General features: G+C 40.6%; 2 protein-coding genes across 2 annotated transcripts; both read left to right on the forward strand.

The window, feature by feature from the left end:
* Positions 1 to 1143: 1143 nt before the first annotated feature.
* On the forward strand, positions 1144 to 7686 carry cnn2 (calponin 2). The gene is made up of 7 exons (XM_085254487.1): positions 1144 to 1333; positions 3895 to 4016; positions 4147 to 4213; positions 4537 to 4674; positions 4776 to 4892; positions 5565 to 5711; positions 6290 to 7686. Exons 1-7 carry the CDS (start codon positions 1277 to 1279, stop codon positions 6593 to 6595), a joined length of 954 nt encoding a protein of 317 aa, XP_085110613.1. The 5' UTR covers positions 1144 to 1276; the 3' UTR covers positions 6596 to 7686.
* A 1764-nt stretch (positions 7687 to 9450) lies between these two features.
* rps15 (ribosomal protein S15) lies at positions 9451 to 13131 on the forward strand. The gene is given in 7 exon segments (XM_085253218.1): positions 9451 to 9469; positions 10546 to 10592; positions 10594 to 10665; positions 10667 to 10687; positions 11086 to 11171; positions 11590 to 11824; positions 12971 to 13131. Coding segments are annotated over 7 exon segments (594 nt in total). The 3' UTR covers positions 13085 to 13131.
* The last annotated feature ends 166 nt before the right edge of the window (positions 13132 to 13297 follow it).

A 13297-nucleotide genomic window follows, 5' to 3' on the forward strand; every position in this document is an offset into this window, starting at 1 on the left:
AAAACAGCAGCCATGATAGAAACTAAAACTAACAGCACAGCTAATGAAAAATGAAACTGAAACCTGATCGTGTTTAGAGAATCTGAGCTAGACTAAAATATGTAAAGCCACTTTGCAAGATAAGAACAACGAAATGAAACTGGAAATCCAAAGTTAACCTCCCATATTTAATGTATTTAGTTACCTGGTTCATGCTTTCAGTGAATTATATTCTCCAGTGCAAATACACACAAAATGCTAAAATCCTAAAAGTCTTTCTTGTGCCAAAAAGTGATTGTCTGCCAAAAAACTGATTTCCAGTGTTTCTGTGTATTTTTTATGTGTAATATCTTTACGTATGTTCGTAAATAGACTTCGGTGAACAGGGGATACAAAGGGGTTACATAAAGAATTAAAACATTATCTGTTTTTTAAGTATCTTTACAACTTGTACTTACATTATAACCAATCCGGTCCTTTATCCCCACTTAAAATATTTTTACAGAACTATTGTAATATTTGCTGCCATTTCTGCTGTCCTGTTGGGCAACTTACTCTTACAAAATAAATTTTTAATGTTAATGAGATTTTTTTACTGCATAAATAAAGGTTATATAAAAGTCGCTGCCAAAAACTGATTGCGGCTTGTATCTTGCTACACGAATGTTGTTTGTGGCTCAAGATGACTTTATGTCATCCATAAGGGATGCATTTGACATATGTTTAACATATTATAGCCCAACAAGTTACTTATAGCACTTTAAATATGAGCAATCGCTTTTTGGCAAATACCGGAAATCAGTTTTTGGCAGACAATCACTTTTTGGCACAACACCGGCTAACCCAGACAGATGCAGATACAAACAACAAAACACATAAAATAAAAACAAGATAAACAAAAAATACGACTGTATTACGTAACCAAGAGCACATGAAACTGATCTCCTTCTTCACCTGTATGAAATTGTGCTAAATATTCAATAATCACTCTTTTCAGCTAGTTTGCAATTAAAAAACAAAACAAACAAAAAACACCTAGAAACTTCGGAGGGTCATTTCCGGGACGGACCGTTCAGGGGTGAACTATCTTGATTCGTGAATCAAGACTCTTTGACAGAAACCGTGGGAGCGCTCTAATTGGCGCCCGTAAAAGAGAAAGGAAGTATTTAGTTCAGTCCGAGGTTTCATTGGAAGACAAACTCGAAGATATTTTAGCGCAGTTTTTATCTTCAAGTCGGAGTCTCTTTCTTTTATTATTGTTTGCCACTCTCAAAGGAAAAATCTCAACACTTTGAAAATGTCTTCCTTTAACAAAGGTCCGGCTTATGGGTTATCCGCAGAAGTGAAAAACAAGGTAGGTGGCCATACTTTTCTCTCCCATATAAAGTTAAGTCGCATTGAACTTTTCTTGCCTTCTTCATTGCGCTTCTCTCTTAACGCGAGAATCACCTGGCCTCCATTTTAATATGGCGCTCAGGTTAAAAGGTAATCAGCAGGGGTAAAAAGGGAGTTTGAATAAAAAGATTTAAAACTATATTTTATACATATATAAGTCGGAAAATGAATAATTAAACTCTGGTCGAGTGTGAATAGTTTGCAAAGAAATAAGTTGTGGTCTAGTTAGACACCTTGGACCTCCTTAGTCCCTCTGCTCGTGCAGGAGACTTAACTTAAAATCGCACCATGGGCGTTGTCCGTCTTGGCAAACAAGCATGTCGTTGTGGCAAAAAAAAAAAAAAAGTTACCCCCGTTTCCAGCATTTTCCGCCGCCCGTGCAGCTCTCTGCCCTGCGTTGTGACCCGCATTAGTAGATAATGTAATTGACCTGTTAGCCCTCCGATTGGATGCCACTGTTCTCATTGCTTCTGTGTTCTCGTGGTTTCTGCAAGAATAGTTTCCCCACTTCCCCTCATGCGGTAAGGTGTAGCGCTGCTCTTCGTGCTTTAACTTTGCTCTCCACACCGTGCCAGATCAGTGCAGGGACAAAGCCTCTCTCCTCCTCAGCCACTCACTCTGTGAAAAATCAAGGTGTCGACTGACACCCCCCCGCAAGTTCTGGGTAATGTGTAACTTTATTGATTGGGACCTTCGTGAGGAAAGCAGCTTGTTTATTTGGTCACAGCCGCATCGAGTTAAAACCTCAGAGGTGACAAGCCCGATCACGTTGGCACATCACTTTTCGCCAACTTTCCTCCCCCCTTTTTTTTTTTTTTTTTTTTTTTTAAAGTACTTTGAATGTGACTTACTGTCCATTTCGTTGTTATTGGGAAGCAGACTGCTTTTTTTTTTCTCACACAAGTGTTACAGCTGATCTGTCCTTAGCCTTCTGTTCATTCTCTTGACACCCGCATATAAGGGCACTTTAACTTACCTCCACCTCATCCCCCTCCCCTTCTGCATTCTTTGGATGTTCCCTTGTGTGGGGCGAGGGAGAAAGAGAGGGTCGTATCCCCTCCCCAGATCTCCACAGAACAACATGTGGCTGACTTAAAGAAAGCATGCAGATTTCCTCTGTCCATTACCACAGGCGTCCTTGAAGGAGGAGAGAGAGAGAGGGGGGGGGGGGGGGGTCTACTAAAGAGAGTGGTATTTCCTGCCGTCAGTGACGTAGCTCCCCCTTAAAATGTGAGGCATTGAAGGCTTTTAAATTCCACCTACCCCCCCCCCCCCCTTACAAACTGATAAACACAGACAGTCTTTGCTTGTAAGAGTAATCCCCAAACTCACTGATACACTGCAATAACTGTTTTATTTATTTATTCATCTCAATGCACATCCATTCATCGGCTCGGCACACAGACACAATCCGGCGCCCTTCTCGCTTCATTCAGCTCCCTTTATCCCAGCACTGCGGGCTGAATTCCTCGCGTTCAGCTTGTCGCTGGAAATTACATCTGTGTCGGATTCCTTGCGGGCAATTAAAACGGCCAGTGTTGTCTTTTAATATGCGGATAACTGGATGAAGGGAATTTAATTAGAAGACAGGCATTCCTGAAGAGCGCAGCCAGCTGTGAGCTGTGTGCGGCCTGCTTCTATGTAAATAGTAGGTTACTTTTGCGGTTTAGTTTCCCATTGCCTTCGGGGACAAGGAAAAATTGTTGGCTGGTTGTGAGTTTGCACGCAGAACTTTTTTTTTTTTTTTTTTTTTTTTTTTTCCTTCTTCTTCTTCTCTTTCACTGGAGGAGGAGAAAAGCTGACCTGTTTAACTCTTAGGTCACTTTTCTCCATTTGTCCGCCTTTCAGATTCAGCTCATGAAACTGCTGTTTGTTTACGTGACCCCGATTCTCCTCCTGAATGGCCTCTTTCTCATGCTCTGCATCCGTCGGTAAAGCTTTTAAATCAGAGTAACGCCTCAACCGTGACGCCGTCAGCAGACCACGTTAAGCCCCTTAAAAACTGACGCGCCCTGTTCTTTCTACAGCAGCTCCCTTCCTGTGCCTCTGGTGACTTTGTTACAGTTTACCAAACAGGATATCCGTGTGTGTTTCTGTGGGGGGGGGTGTATGTGTGTGTCGGGTCACGGTGGAGTCACCATTTATGAGAATGAAATCTGACCAACTCTGTCTGTAGGAGTCGGTCAAAGTGAAAATGTGGGGATGACCATGAAGCCTGGCCTCATGCAGTCACAATAAACCTTTTAAAACGAACAACAACTAAAACTGAAATCTTCGTGGTGTGTGTTTTGGTTATCATCACCTCGGTCCTTGGTGTTTGCGTGGCTCAGTTATCAGCAGCTGGAGAAAAATAGAATTCTTATATCTTAAGAGTGTTGAAGTGGGAGGTCATTGAGGACAGGGCGAGCTATTCCACTGCTGACAAAAGAAGCTGGTGTGACTGCATCTACTGTTCTTCAAAAGAGCCACCCACTTGGTTGCAGAACACACATGTGACCTCTGACCTTTGTTACCAACTAGATTGCACAGAAGTACGACCCTCAGAAGGAAGAGGAGCTCAGGATCTGGATCGAAGACATCACTGGCAGTTCCATCGGCCCCGACTTCCAGAAAGGCCTGAAAAACGGAGTCCTCCTGTGCGAGTAAGCAGAGCCTACATCAAAGTTCTGTCACGCTAAACCACCAGGGCCTCGATCATCTGTTTTTAATATGCACACAGATCTGGAAAGCTCACTTTCTTTCTTTCTTCCCCGTTCTTTCTCTACTTTGCAGACTTATTAACAGGCTGCAGCCAGGCTCTGTGAGAAAGATCAACCAGTCAGCACTGAACTGGCACCAGGTGAGTTTGTCTTATTTTAGCTAATTGAGGGCGCGGCAGACTTGTGAGCAGGAGCACTTCATTGACGCTAGAAGTGCAGCAAGCAGTTAGACTTGCCTCTTCCCTGCATTGTGCTGAGGATGTCAGTGCACTGAATCACACTCATGGCTATACTTGGACATTAGCAGTGTTGCTTCTGCTTTTATCTGAAACTGGTTTCTTAATAGTTAGTGCTTATAAAAATATTTGACTGCAACTTGTTAATGAGAGGATACAGGCAGAGAAATAATCGCCCGGCTTCAGCTTAAAACCTGTCGCTCTTGTTTACTTTGGTGCGGCTTTAGCTGGAGAACCTGACAAACTTCATCAAAGCTCTCACAGTGTACGGCTTGAAGCCCCATGATATCTTCGAGGCCAATGATCTGTTTGAGAATGGCAACATGACGCAGGTCCAGACGACTCTGCTCGCCCTCGCCAGCATGGTGAGTCTCTAAAAACGTCGCATCACAAACGGTAGTGGTAGTTTTTTGTGGGGAATGATCGCAGTTTAATGAGAACTCTTCTACACCGCCTTTTCTCTCAGGCCAAGACCAAGGGCTGCCAGTCGCGGGTTGACATTGGCGTGAAGTATGCGGACAAGCAGCAGAGGATGTTTGACGATGAGAAGATGAAGGCTGGACAGTGTGTCATTGGCCTACAGGTACAGTTTTCAGTGTCAGTAATATCACAGGACTGATGCTCGCAGAGTGAAACTCGGGGCCAGGGCTTTAAAGGAAATGCAGACAAGGGACTAAACTTGATTCTTTTTTTTTTTTCTTTTTTTTCTTCTGAAATATAAAGATCAAAAAATTAGAAATAAGAATTTTTATTTTATTTATTTATTTTTTTTAAATGATCTGATCATTCTGGCTGCGTTTTGACAGGTGGGCTACGTGCTCGCAAAGCTGAACTCACTGCTGCAAGTGGCGAAACTGTTGTGAAAGAAGGCTTTGTCATGATGATCTCATGTTGAGTAGCGTTCTTCTGTGCGAGAGCTGCACATTGTCACTGATGCTTCAAACCTCCCTACTTTTCTTTCCTTCCCCCTCCATTACCTGGAAGGGTATCAAGTAAACACAAGCACTTCTCAAGCAATGAAGAAATGCCTCGACTGTAATTTGAGAGCGGTGCAAATATGAGGAACAGCTTAGTCAAAACTTTTTAAAACACGTTTGGTTAGTGTTGCACCAGTATCAACAGTCCCACACTTGCTCAAAACAATAAAATGTGAGAAATGCAGTGATGTTGTGCAACAGTTTACACCAAAACTCTTTATTGATCTTGTATGACTGTTGATCATTTATATACAACAAGTGATTGTTCTATTTTTCAGATGGGGACCAATAAGTGTGCCAGTCAGGCAGGTATGAGTGCATATGGCACCAGGAGACATTTATATGATCCCAAGGCGCCAGTCCAGTCCCCCATGGACAACACCACCATCAGTCTGCAGATGGGTACAAACAAAGGGGCGAGTCAGGTATGCATTCTTAAAGGACTGCAGCAGAAATAAGCTTCGGGACACTGGTTATGGCTTGTCCTTGGCGTTCTTTGCCTGCTGTAAACTACGGTCATGTTTGGTCTTGTAGAAAGCTGTAAACTCCTGTATTATCTAAAAGGCAAAGCTCAGTCTCTGTCTGAGCAAAGTCTTTTGTTATATTTTTGCCATAACAAATTACAACACAGACTAAGGAAACAATTTGAACACATCAGCAGAATACTAGATTAAGGATAGCTTGACATCAACGTATATTCTCAGTTTATAAAAATGGTCATTTTGTTACAGTGAGTACATTAATGACATTATGGCTCTGTGTTTGTTGAAACCATGGGAGCTGCTGTTAGTGGAAATAAATGGTTGCCGGGTAGCATTTGATTTCCCCAACAGATCCTCTGTGTTGCTGATCTTTTCTAGATGAATGACATGTATTCTTTAACCCAGTGGCCAAATGTCTGGGGCCAGTCTCGTGTTTGCCAAGCAGGAGGAGAGGAAGGGGGGGGATGCTGGGGAGAATTCCACAAAATCTGACAGTTTTCCTTTTCCTGTCTCCACTTCAGGCTGGGATGACGGCTCCAGGAACGAGGCGTGCCATTTACGACCAGAAGCTGGGCACAGAGAAGTGTGACAACAGCACCATGTCTCTACAGATGGGATACAGAGACGGGGCTAACCAGAGCGGGCAGAACTTTGGCTTGGGACGGCAGATCTACGATGCCAAGTACTGTCCCAAAGCCACTGAGATTCCAGGTGATGAAAATGGAGCTGGTGTCGCCCGTGACTACATCCCAGATTACCAAGACGAGGGCTACCAAGGCTACCAGGAAGAGGAGCAGGTGTACCAAGATGATGGAACAGATTATTAAAAGATTGGAGGGAGCTGAGGAAGGAAAAGCGTGATTGTGTAAGGCTGGCAAGTTCTGCGAGACAGAAAGGTGGTTTATCTTTTATATCATTAGGATGTTGCACTTTTTTTTTCTTCCTTTTTTTTGTAGGCCGTATCCTCTTAGTATTGTACGAAAATGTCTTCTTACCCCTGTTTGTACAAAACCATCTACACATATCATCATGAGCTGTATTTCTGTAATTTCTTTATATATTTGAAGTGACCACAAAAGCCAATCACTTGGCTTGGCTAGATATCCCAGGGATTTCTGTCCATGTGCCAAAGTTTTGTTTTGGTTTATTTTTTTTTTTTTTTTTTTTTTTTTTTTTTTTTTGTCCTCCTGTGGCTTTGCTAACACATTAGTTTCATTGAGGGATCCCAAGATTTTCTTTAAGGGCAACATAAACTAAAAGTGAAACCTTAGGGATTTTTTTTCTTTCTTTTTTTTTTTTTTTTTTTTGTGTGTTAACAATAAATGGTTATGAGAAAATGCATCTTTCCATGAAATCACCAGTGCTTATGTTCCTGTAATAGCTGTATCATCTGTGTTTTAAAAGGAAAAAAAAAAAATCCTGTGAATGAGAATGTAAACTTATTTCGTGTTAGTTGTTACGTCAGTATCTTCTTCATCCTGTCAGTATTGACATGCGGTAATCGTCCGTTTTGGTTATTCTGGCAGATGAGGGAACAAAATGGATTTGTTAGAACAAACCAGTCTTCTTTAAATTCTGCTATTTCTCTCACTTCTTTATTTCACTCTTTTAACAGAGGAAATATTTCCTTTGTTTGCATAACCAATCTGACTGGAGAGAGGCTTGTTTTCTTTGGACAGTGGAGGAGTGGATAAAATGATACTCAAGTGAAGTTTTGAACATTCCAATCAAGAATACTGGATTCTTCTTTGTCTTTCAGTGAACAATGTTTCAGTGGCTCATTAGATATTGGTTGATATGCAAACCAATCATATATTTGATCATGTAAGATTATTATTTATACATGTTTGTGATTTTATTTTTTTTTTTGAATGGAGGCTGTTTTGTACCTTGACATTGAATAAAATTTGGTATTGGACTATGCTGCTTTTTTTTGTGTGTGTGTGTGTGTGTGTGTGTGTGTGTGTGTTTGAATTAAGACAGACTCGATGGCCGCTCTATGTATAATGGCTCATTTATCCAAATATCTAATCGGCCAATCGCATGGTAGCAACTTTCAATGTGGTATGGTTGGTGGTGCCAGACAGGCTGATCGGAGTATTTTAGAAACTGCTGATCTGCAGGGATTTTCCCACACAACCATCTCTGGGTCTGAAAGAGAAAATAACCAGTGTGCAGCACTTTTTCTTTGCAAGGTTATTGTTAAATAAAACTTGATGTGAAAATGAAATTTAAATGGATATGTTATTTTGTGAACGTGGAAAACAAATACAGAAGAAGCATCCTTAGTATTTGTTAATTAATTTTATTACAACTTACCTGATCTTTATTTAGACTTTGGATATTTACACGACTGAGTCATGTCTTTATTAAAACACCTACACTGATTCTTCAAAATCTTGCCTCTGGCATATGCCCTTCATACAATAACAATTCAAAAGATTAAAACACTGAAACTGATAAATGTAAAAATACACTCTGAAAAATAAACCTGAAATTAAAAAAATAAAATAAAATAAAAAATCCAACACCACAAACTGGTCCTCTGGGCCTTTGTGATGTCAGTGTTCAAAGAATGCTTTGAATAAGAAGGAAACAGTGACTCTAATTAACCACTCATTAACCAAAGTATACAGAAGAGCATCTCTTAATGCAGAACCTGTCAAAGCTTGAAGCAGATGGGCTACAGGAGCAAAAGACAGCACAGGGCGACACCACAATGTACATGAATATTGTAGCCGACCATGCCCATCCCTTTTAAAATTCTAACAGCTGCTTTCAGCAGGATAATGGACCATGTCATAAAGCATAAATCACCTCAAACTGGTTTTGTGAACATGACAATGAGTTTTCTGTACTCAGATGACCTCCACAGTAACCAGATCTCAATCTGGCATCATGTCAATAAGGGCTAAAATGTCCATATTGGTGTAGCATATGAATTGTCCAGTGAGTGCGTGCTGGTGTCAGTTCAGTCAAATGAAACGTGTATTTAAATGCTGTTTGAATTTGGCTTTACAAATTTACTATCTGCAAAAGCATAACTGATTTTATATTGACCTTGTAGGTGTGTGTGTGTCTGTGTGCATGTGTCATGGAAAACTGTGAGACACCTACTGTCATATTAACAGCTGTAAGTTTGGGTTTCAAATGCTCTGGCAAGTGTTTGTTTTGTCAGCAGTGCAGCAGAGCTCCAAATGAAGGCTGAGTTCAACAATCAGTGTGGTTTGCCCTTTCAGTAGTTGTCTAACTAGAAAGACATTCAGAGGTCGTAGATGTCTGCCAAAGCCCGTGTACTATTTCACAGTTTTAAGGAAAGTGATCTGTACAAAATTGAGCGGTGTCTTCCTCTGAAAACACTCTCACCAAGCTTCATTAAATTTGGCTAGATAGATTCTGGGCTATGTTGGAGATAATAGATTGTTCATAAAGATGTAACTGTGAACAAAACACTCCCATCTCTCTCTATATATATATATCTATCTATATATCTATCTATCTATATATATTTAAAATAAAAATAAAAACAGAATAAAACAATAAAACCACAATTGATTTGGTGCTATAATTTTTCAATACTTATTCACTATGAAATCCATACAGGGTGTGAACTTGGGCGTGTTATTTAGACTGACACATATTTTGAATTTGTGCCATAGCATTTATGTGTAACCAAGAAACAATGTATACATCCGTCACAGGTAAATCCAGGCAAGCTAAAAAGGACAATTGAAGATAGAACAAACCAGGCAGAGATGACGTAATATAAGATGGGAAGGGTCATGAATAACATTGCAATAAGTAACCAAGTCCCAGTATAACAAATAAAATAAGTTACATATTGCTATATATCCGTAGTCTGTTAACTAGTTTTATATAAACCTGGACAGTTAGAAACTGTACACGTATGGTCAGAAATTGACATCAACAAATAATTCTGACTGAATATTTGATCATTCAATTTTCAATAGGATCAAGGCCCGGGGCTTTGGGGAGGTGAATTCTAGAAGCTGAATGTTGGTCTGCTTTAGCCATTTGAAAACCAGTTTTAATATGTTCTTGGGATCATTGTCTTGTTGGATGACCCAACTGTGTCCAAGTGTTAACTGTCTAGCTGTTGATACAAAGTCAAGTTGAAGCACTTGTATACACAAGGTGAAACCAGGCAAGCCAAAAAGGACACTTGAAGATACAACAAATTGGTTGTTTATTGTAGTTTGCGGGTTGTTCCTGATCATCCCAACCAATTTTCTCTCATCTGAGGGTGATAATTTGGGTCCTCTTCCAGACCTTGGCAAAGTGGTGATACATCTGAATAACGTGTACTGATGTAAATTTATTTGAACTGATGATCTTGGACTCTTGACTCTTAAAAGCCACAAATTACCATGATATTCATGCCCATAACCCCCAGTGTGTTTAAACTACTGACTGCAACTGTGTATGTTTAGTCCCGGGGTTTCCGACCTAGACCTATGTAGTCATGAGATAAACGTGAGGAGTTTTAGTTATTTAAATGAATGGTCTCATAAGATTTGAGGCCAATTGGGACACTGCATGAACTGAAAATACTTCATCCGACTTAAAGAATTTCGGAACACTTTTACTGCCTTTCTGCGAAGATCTGTCTGCTCACTACTTTCCTGTAATGTTTTTGTTTGTGTAACTCTTCTCTCCTCCTAAAAAGCAGAACTAACCCTGCCATATCTGTGGTAACACAGACAGTAATGAAAACAGGACACGTTGGTTGAAATCTGACACTGGACACAAACTGCAGTAACTCTGCAGCTGCGCCACCTGCTGTTCACAGAGGAGATCAACGCCCGGAAAACATCACCGGATGTTTGCCAGAAATCGCGCGATATCTGGCCTTGCGAGACTTCTGGCCGTTCTTTTCCCCCGGAACATCAGGCAAGATGGTAGGTGTTTGTTCCGTCTCGCAGCTAGTCAGACTACAATCTGTATGCATCGGGGCTCTAAAGTTGCTGATTTGAACAGCTGACTGTGTCATCGAGTAGTTCCACAGTTTTTATTACCATCCAGTAGAAAATCGTTGCTCCAAATGAAAGATTAAACTGTGTTTACAGCCTCCGTACTAGCCGGAGCTATGGCTAAGCTAACCCGGTGGTAGAGCGTTACTCGTAGCAGTAGCTGAAATAAAATAATCATTATAATATTACTGTAGTTGGTTGTGCATGGGTTATTAAACCGACCTGTAGACGTTTAATGGTGAAAATGAGTGACGCCTGTTAAATTCTGAAGCATCAGTGTAAAATGCTAAGCTACGTACTCACCGGGGTGATCCCGTTTCTTCCAGGCGGATACCGAGATCAAGAAGAAGCGTACCTTCAGGAAGTTCACATACAGAGGTGTGGACCTGGACCAGCTTCTGGACATGTCCTAGTAAGTGACACAACTGATACGGTCACTGGTGATGTCATTCAGTCAACTAGAGTTACTGTACTACTACTGCACATCCTGACATAACGTAATTTGTTGTCACAGTAAGACACTCACAGAGGGGTTTAAGTGATAATACTGACTCACTGAAAATCAAATAAAATTGTCCAATTTTTAAGATGATTTATTCAACTCTGATGCTTGCAGGTCAAAACTGAATAAAGAGGCTTGAGACTGGACACTGAAACTAGAATTTACTTGTCTAATATTGGCAGCCATTTTTATTTTTTTTTTAACCTTTATGTGTCTGACAGCATTGAATAGTTTGTGTATGGACACGTGATTTCTTCTCTTACTTGCATCTGGGAATTGGAGGCGTGAAACTTGATTTAAATTGTTTTCCTCTGTGTCCTGCCTCTAGTGAGCAGCTGATGCAGCTGTACTGCGCCCGCCAGAGGAGGAGGCTGAACCGTGGCCTGCGTCGCAAGCAGCAGACTCTCCTTAAGCGCCTGCGCAAGGCAAAGAAGGAGGCTCCTCCCATGGAGAAACCAGAGGTGGTGAAGACCCACCTGAGGGACATGATCATCCTGCCTGAGATGGTTGGGTCTATGGTTGGAGTGTACAATGGCAAGACTTTCAACCAGGTTGAAATCAAGGTGAGATGTCAGTCTGGTAATTGGCACAGTTTGAAAAGCTGGGGTGGCTTTATTTCTGCCATTGAACTAAATCAGCGCACCCATCCAATAAAATGGATCATATAGGCCATTATCATTTATTTTGGGGGAAAAACAAAGGCCCCAAACAAAAGTGTGCATTGGTCCAGCAGGTATAACTGACCAATAAATTGACCTTTTGCCCATTTACAAACTCATTCAGTTTTCACTCATTGCCCTCTAAAAATAGACTTTCAGCTCAAGTGGCTCACGGAGCGTTTTTATCAAATGTAACTAAAATATAATGTGGAACTTTAGCTACATCTGACCATGGTTGTCAAAGTGATTCAACATGACTGATAATTAGTACACTGGGAAAATACAGATACACTAAATTGAAAGAAAATATGGGACGTCTTAGTTGGTTAAAAAAAATCTAAGGGGTCTTTATCAGTTTTCCAAGAATGTATTTCCTATAAACTAGTTTTCCTGAAGTCACCGCTTTACATTGAGTACACTGTGATGCATAATCTACTGCAGTATTGGACATAATTTTAAACCTGCCATATTGTCCAGTTAAATTTAAAAAAAAAAAAATTACATCAATTTTTAAGTTGACAGTAAAATATGCTATGAGCCAAATCACCCATTGTGATTGATTATGAATGCAGGATGATGCATAATAATCAGGTCTTGTAAAACCCCTTAAGTATGCCAGCTTCAATGTGCACAGATCCTGCATGCCTCCAAGCTTCCCTATTTTGGTAGTGACCAAGTCAGTGTGTTATTTTGTGTTTCCAAAGTGTACAGGTTTACACTGACAAGCAAAGGTTCCTGTGTTGATCCAGGGAGTAGGCCCACATCTCTTTGGGGTTGTCAGGAAGGGCATCCACCTTTTAAAGAAGGTGACAGCCAAAAGTAGTTTGAATCATACATTACGTTAGTAAATCTTGCATATCCTGTATAAAAGAATTCCTACTGTATTGTATTTTTCAAATCCACAACCCTGTTTGTACACATCAAATTACACTTTGCTCAAGCTGTTGAGGAGAAGCCGTTTTGTTTAAATGTCAGTAAATTTGTTCTGATCTCTGTCACATAAAATTCTATTGCTCCGTACTTAACATGTTGTTTGTCCCCTCTCTACAGCCTGAGATGTGTGGTCACTACTTGGGAGAGTTCTCCATCACCTACAAGCCAGTGAAGCACGGTCGCCCTGGTATTGGAGCCACACACTCTTCTCGTTTCATCCCTCTGAAGTAGAATGGCTGTATTATTTGTATAAATAAAAAATTGGGTGCTCCACACAACATGATTGTGTTGATTTTCTTTTACATTATGGGTCAAAATGAAAATTGAATGCATATTTTAAAGATGGCATGGTGACAGAAACCTCATGAATGCAAGACTCAAAGATAAGGTGCTTTTGTTTGAATTTTGATTTATGCTGAAATGATCTAAGTCCCTGAAATGTAA

This window comes from Mchenga conophoros, linkage group LG18 (assembly GCF_057382185.1).
Source record: "Mchenga conophoros isolate Kocher_MC1m ecotype Shallow Benthic linkage group LG18, M_conophoros_male_GT1.1, whole genome shotgun sequence".
NCBI lineage: Eukaryota > Metazoa > Chordata > Actinopteri > Cichliformes > Cichlidae > Mchenga > Mchenga conophoros.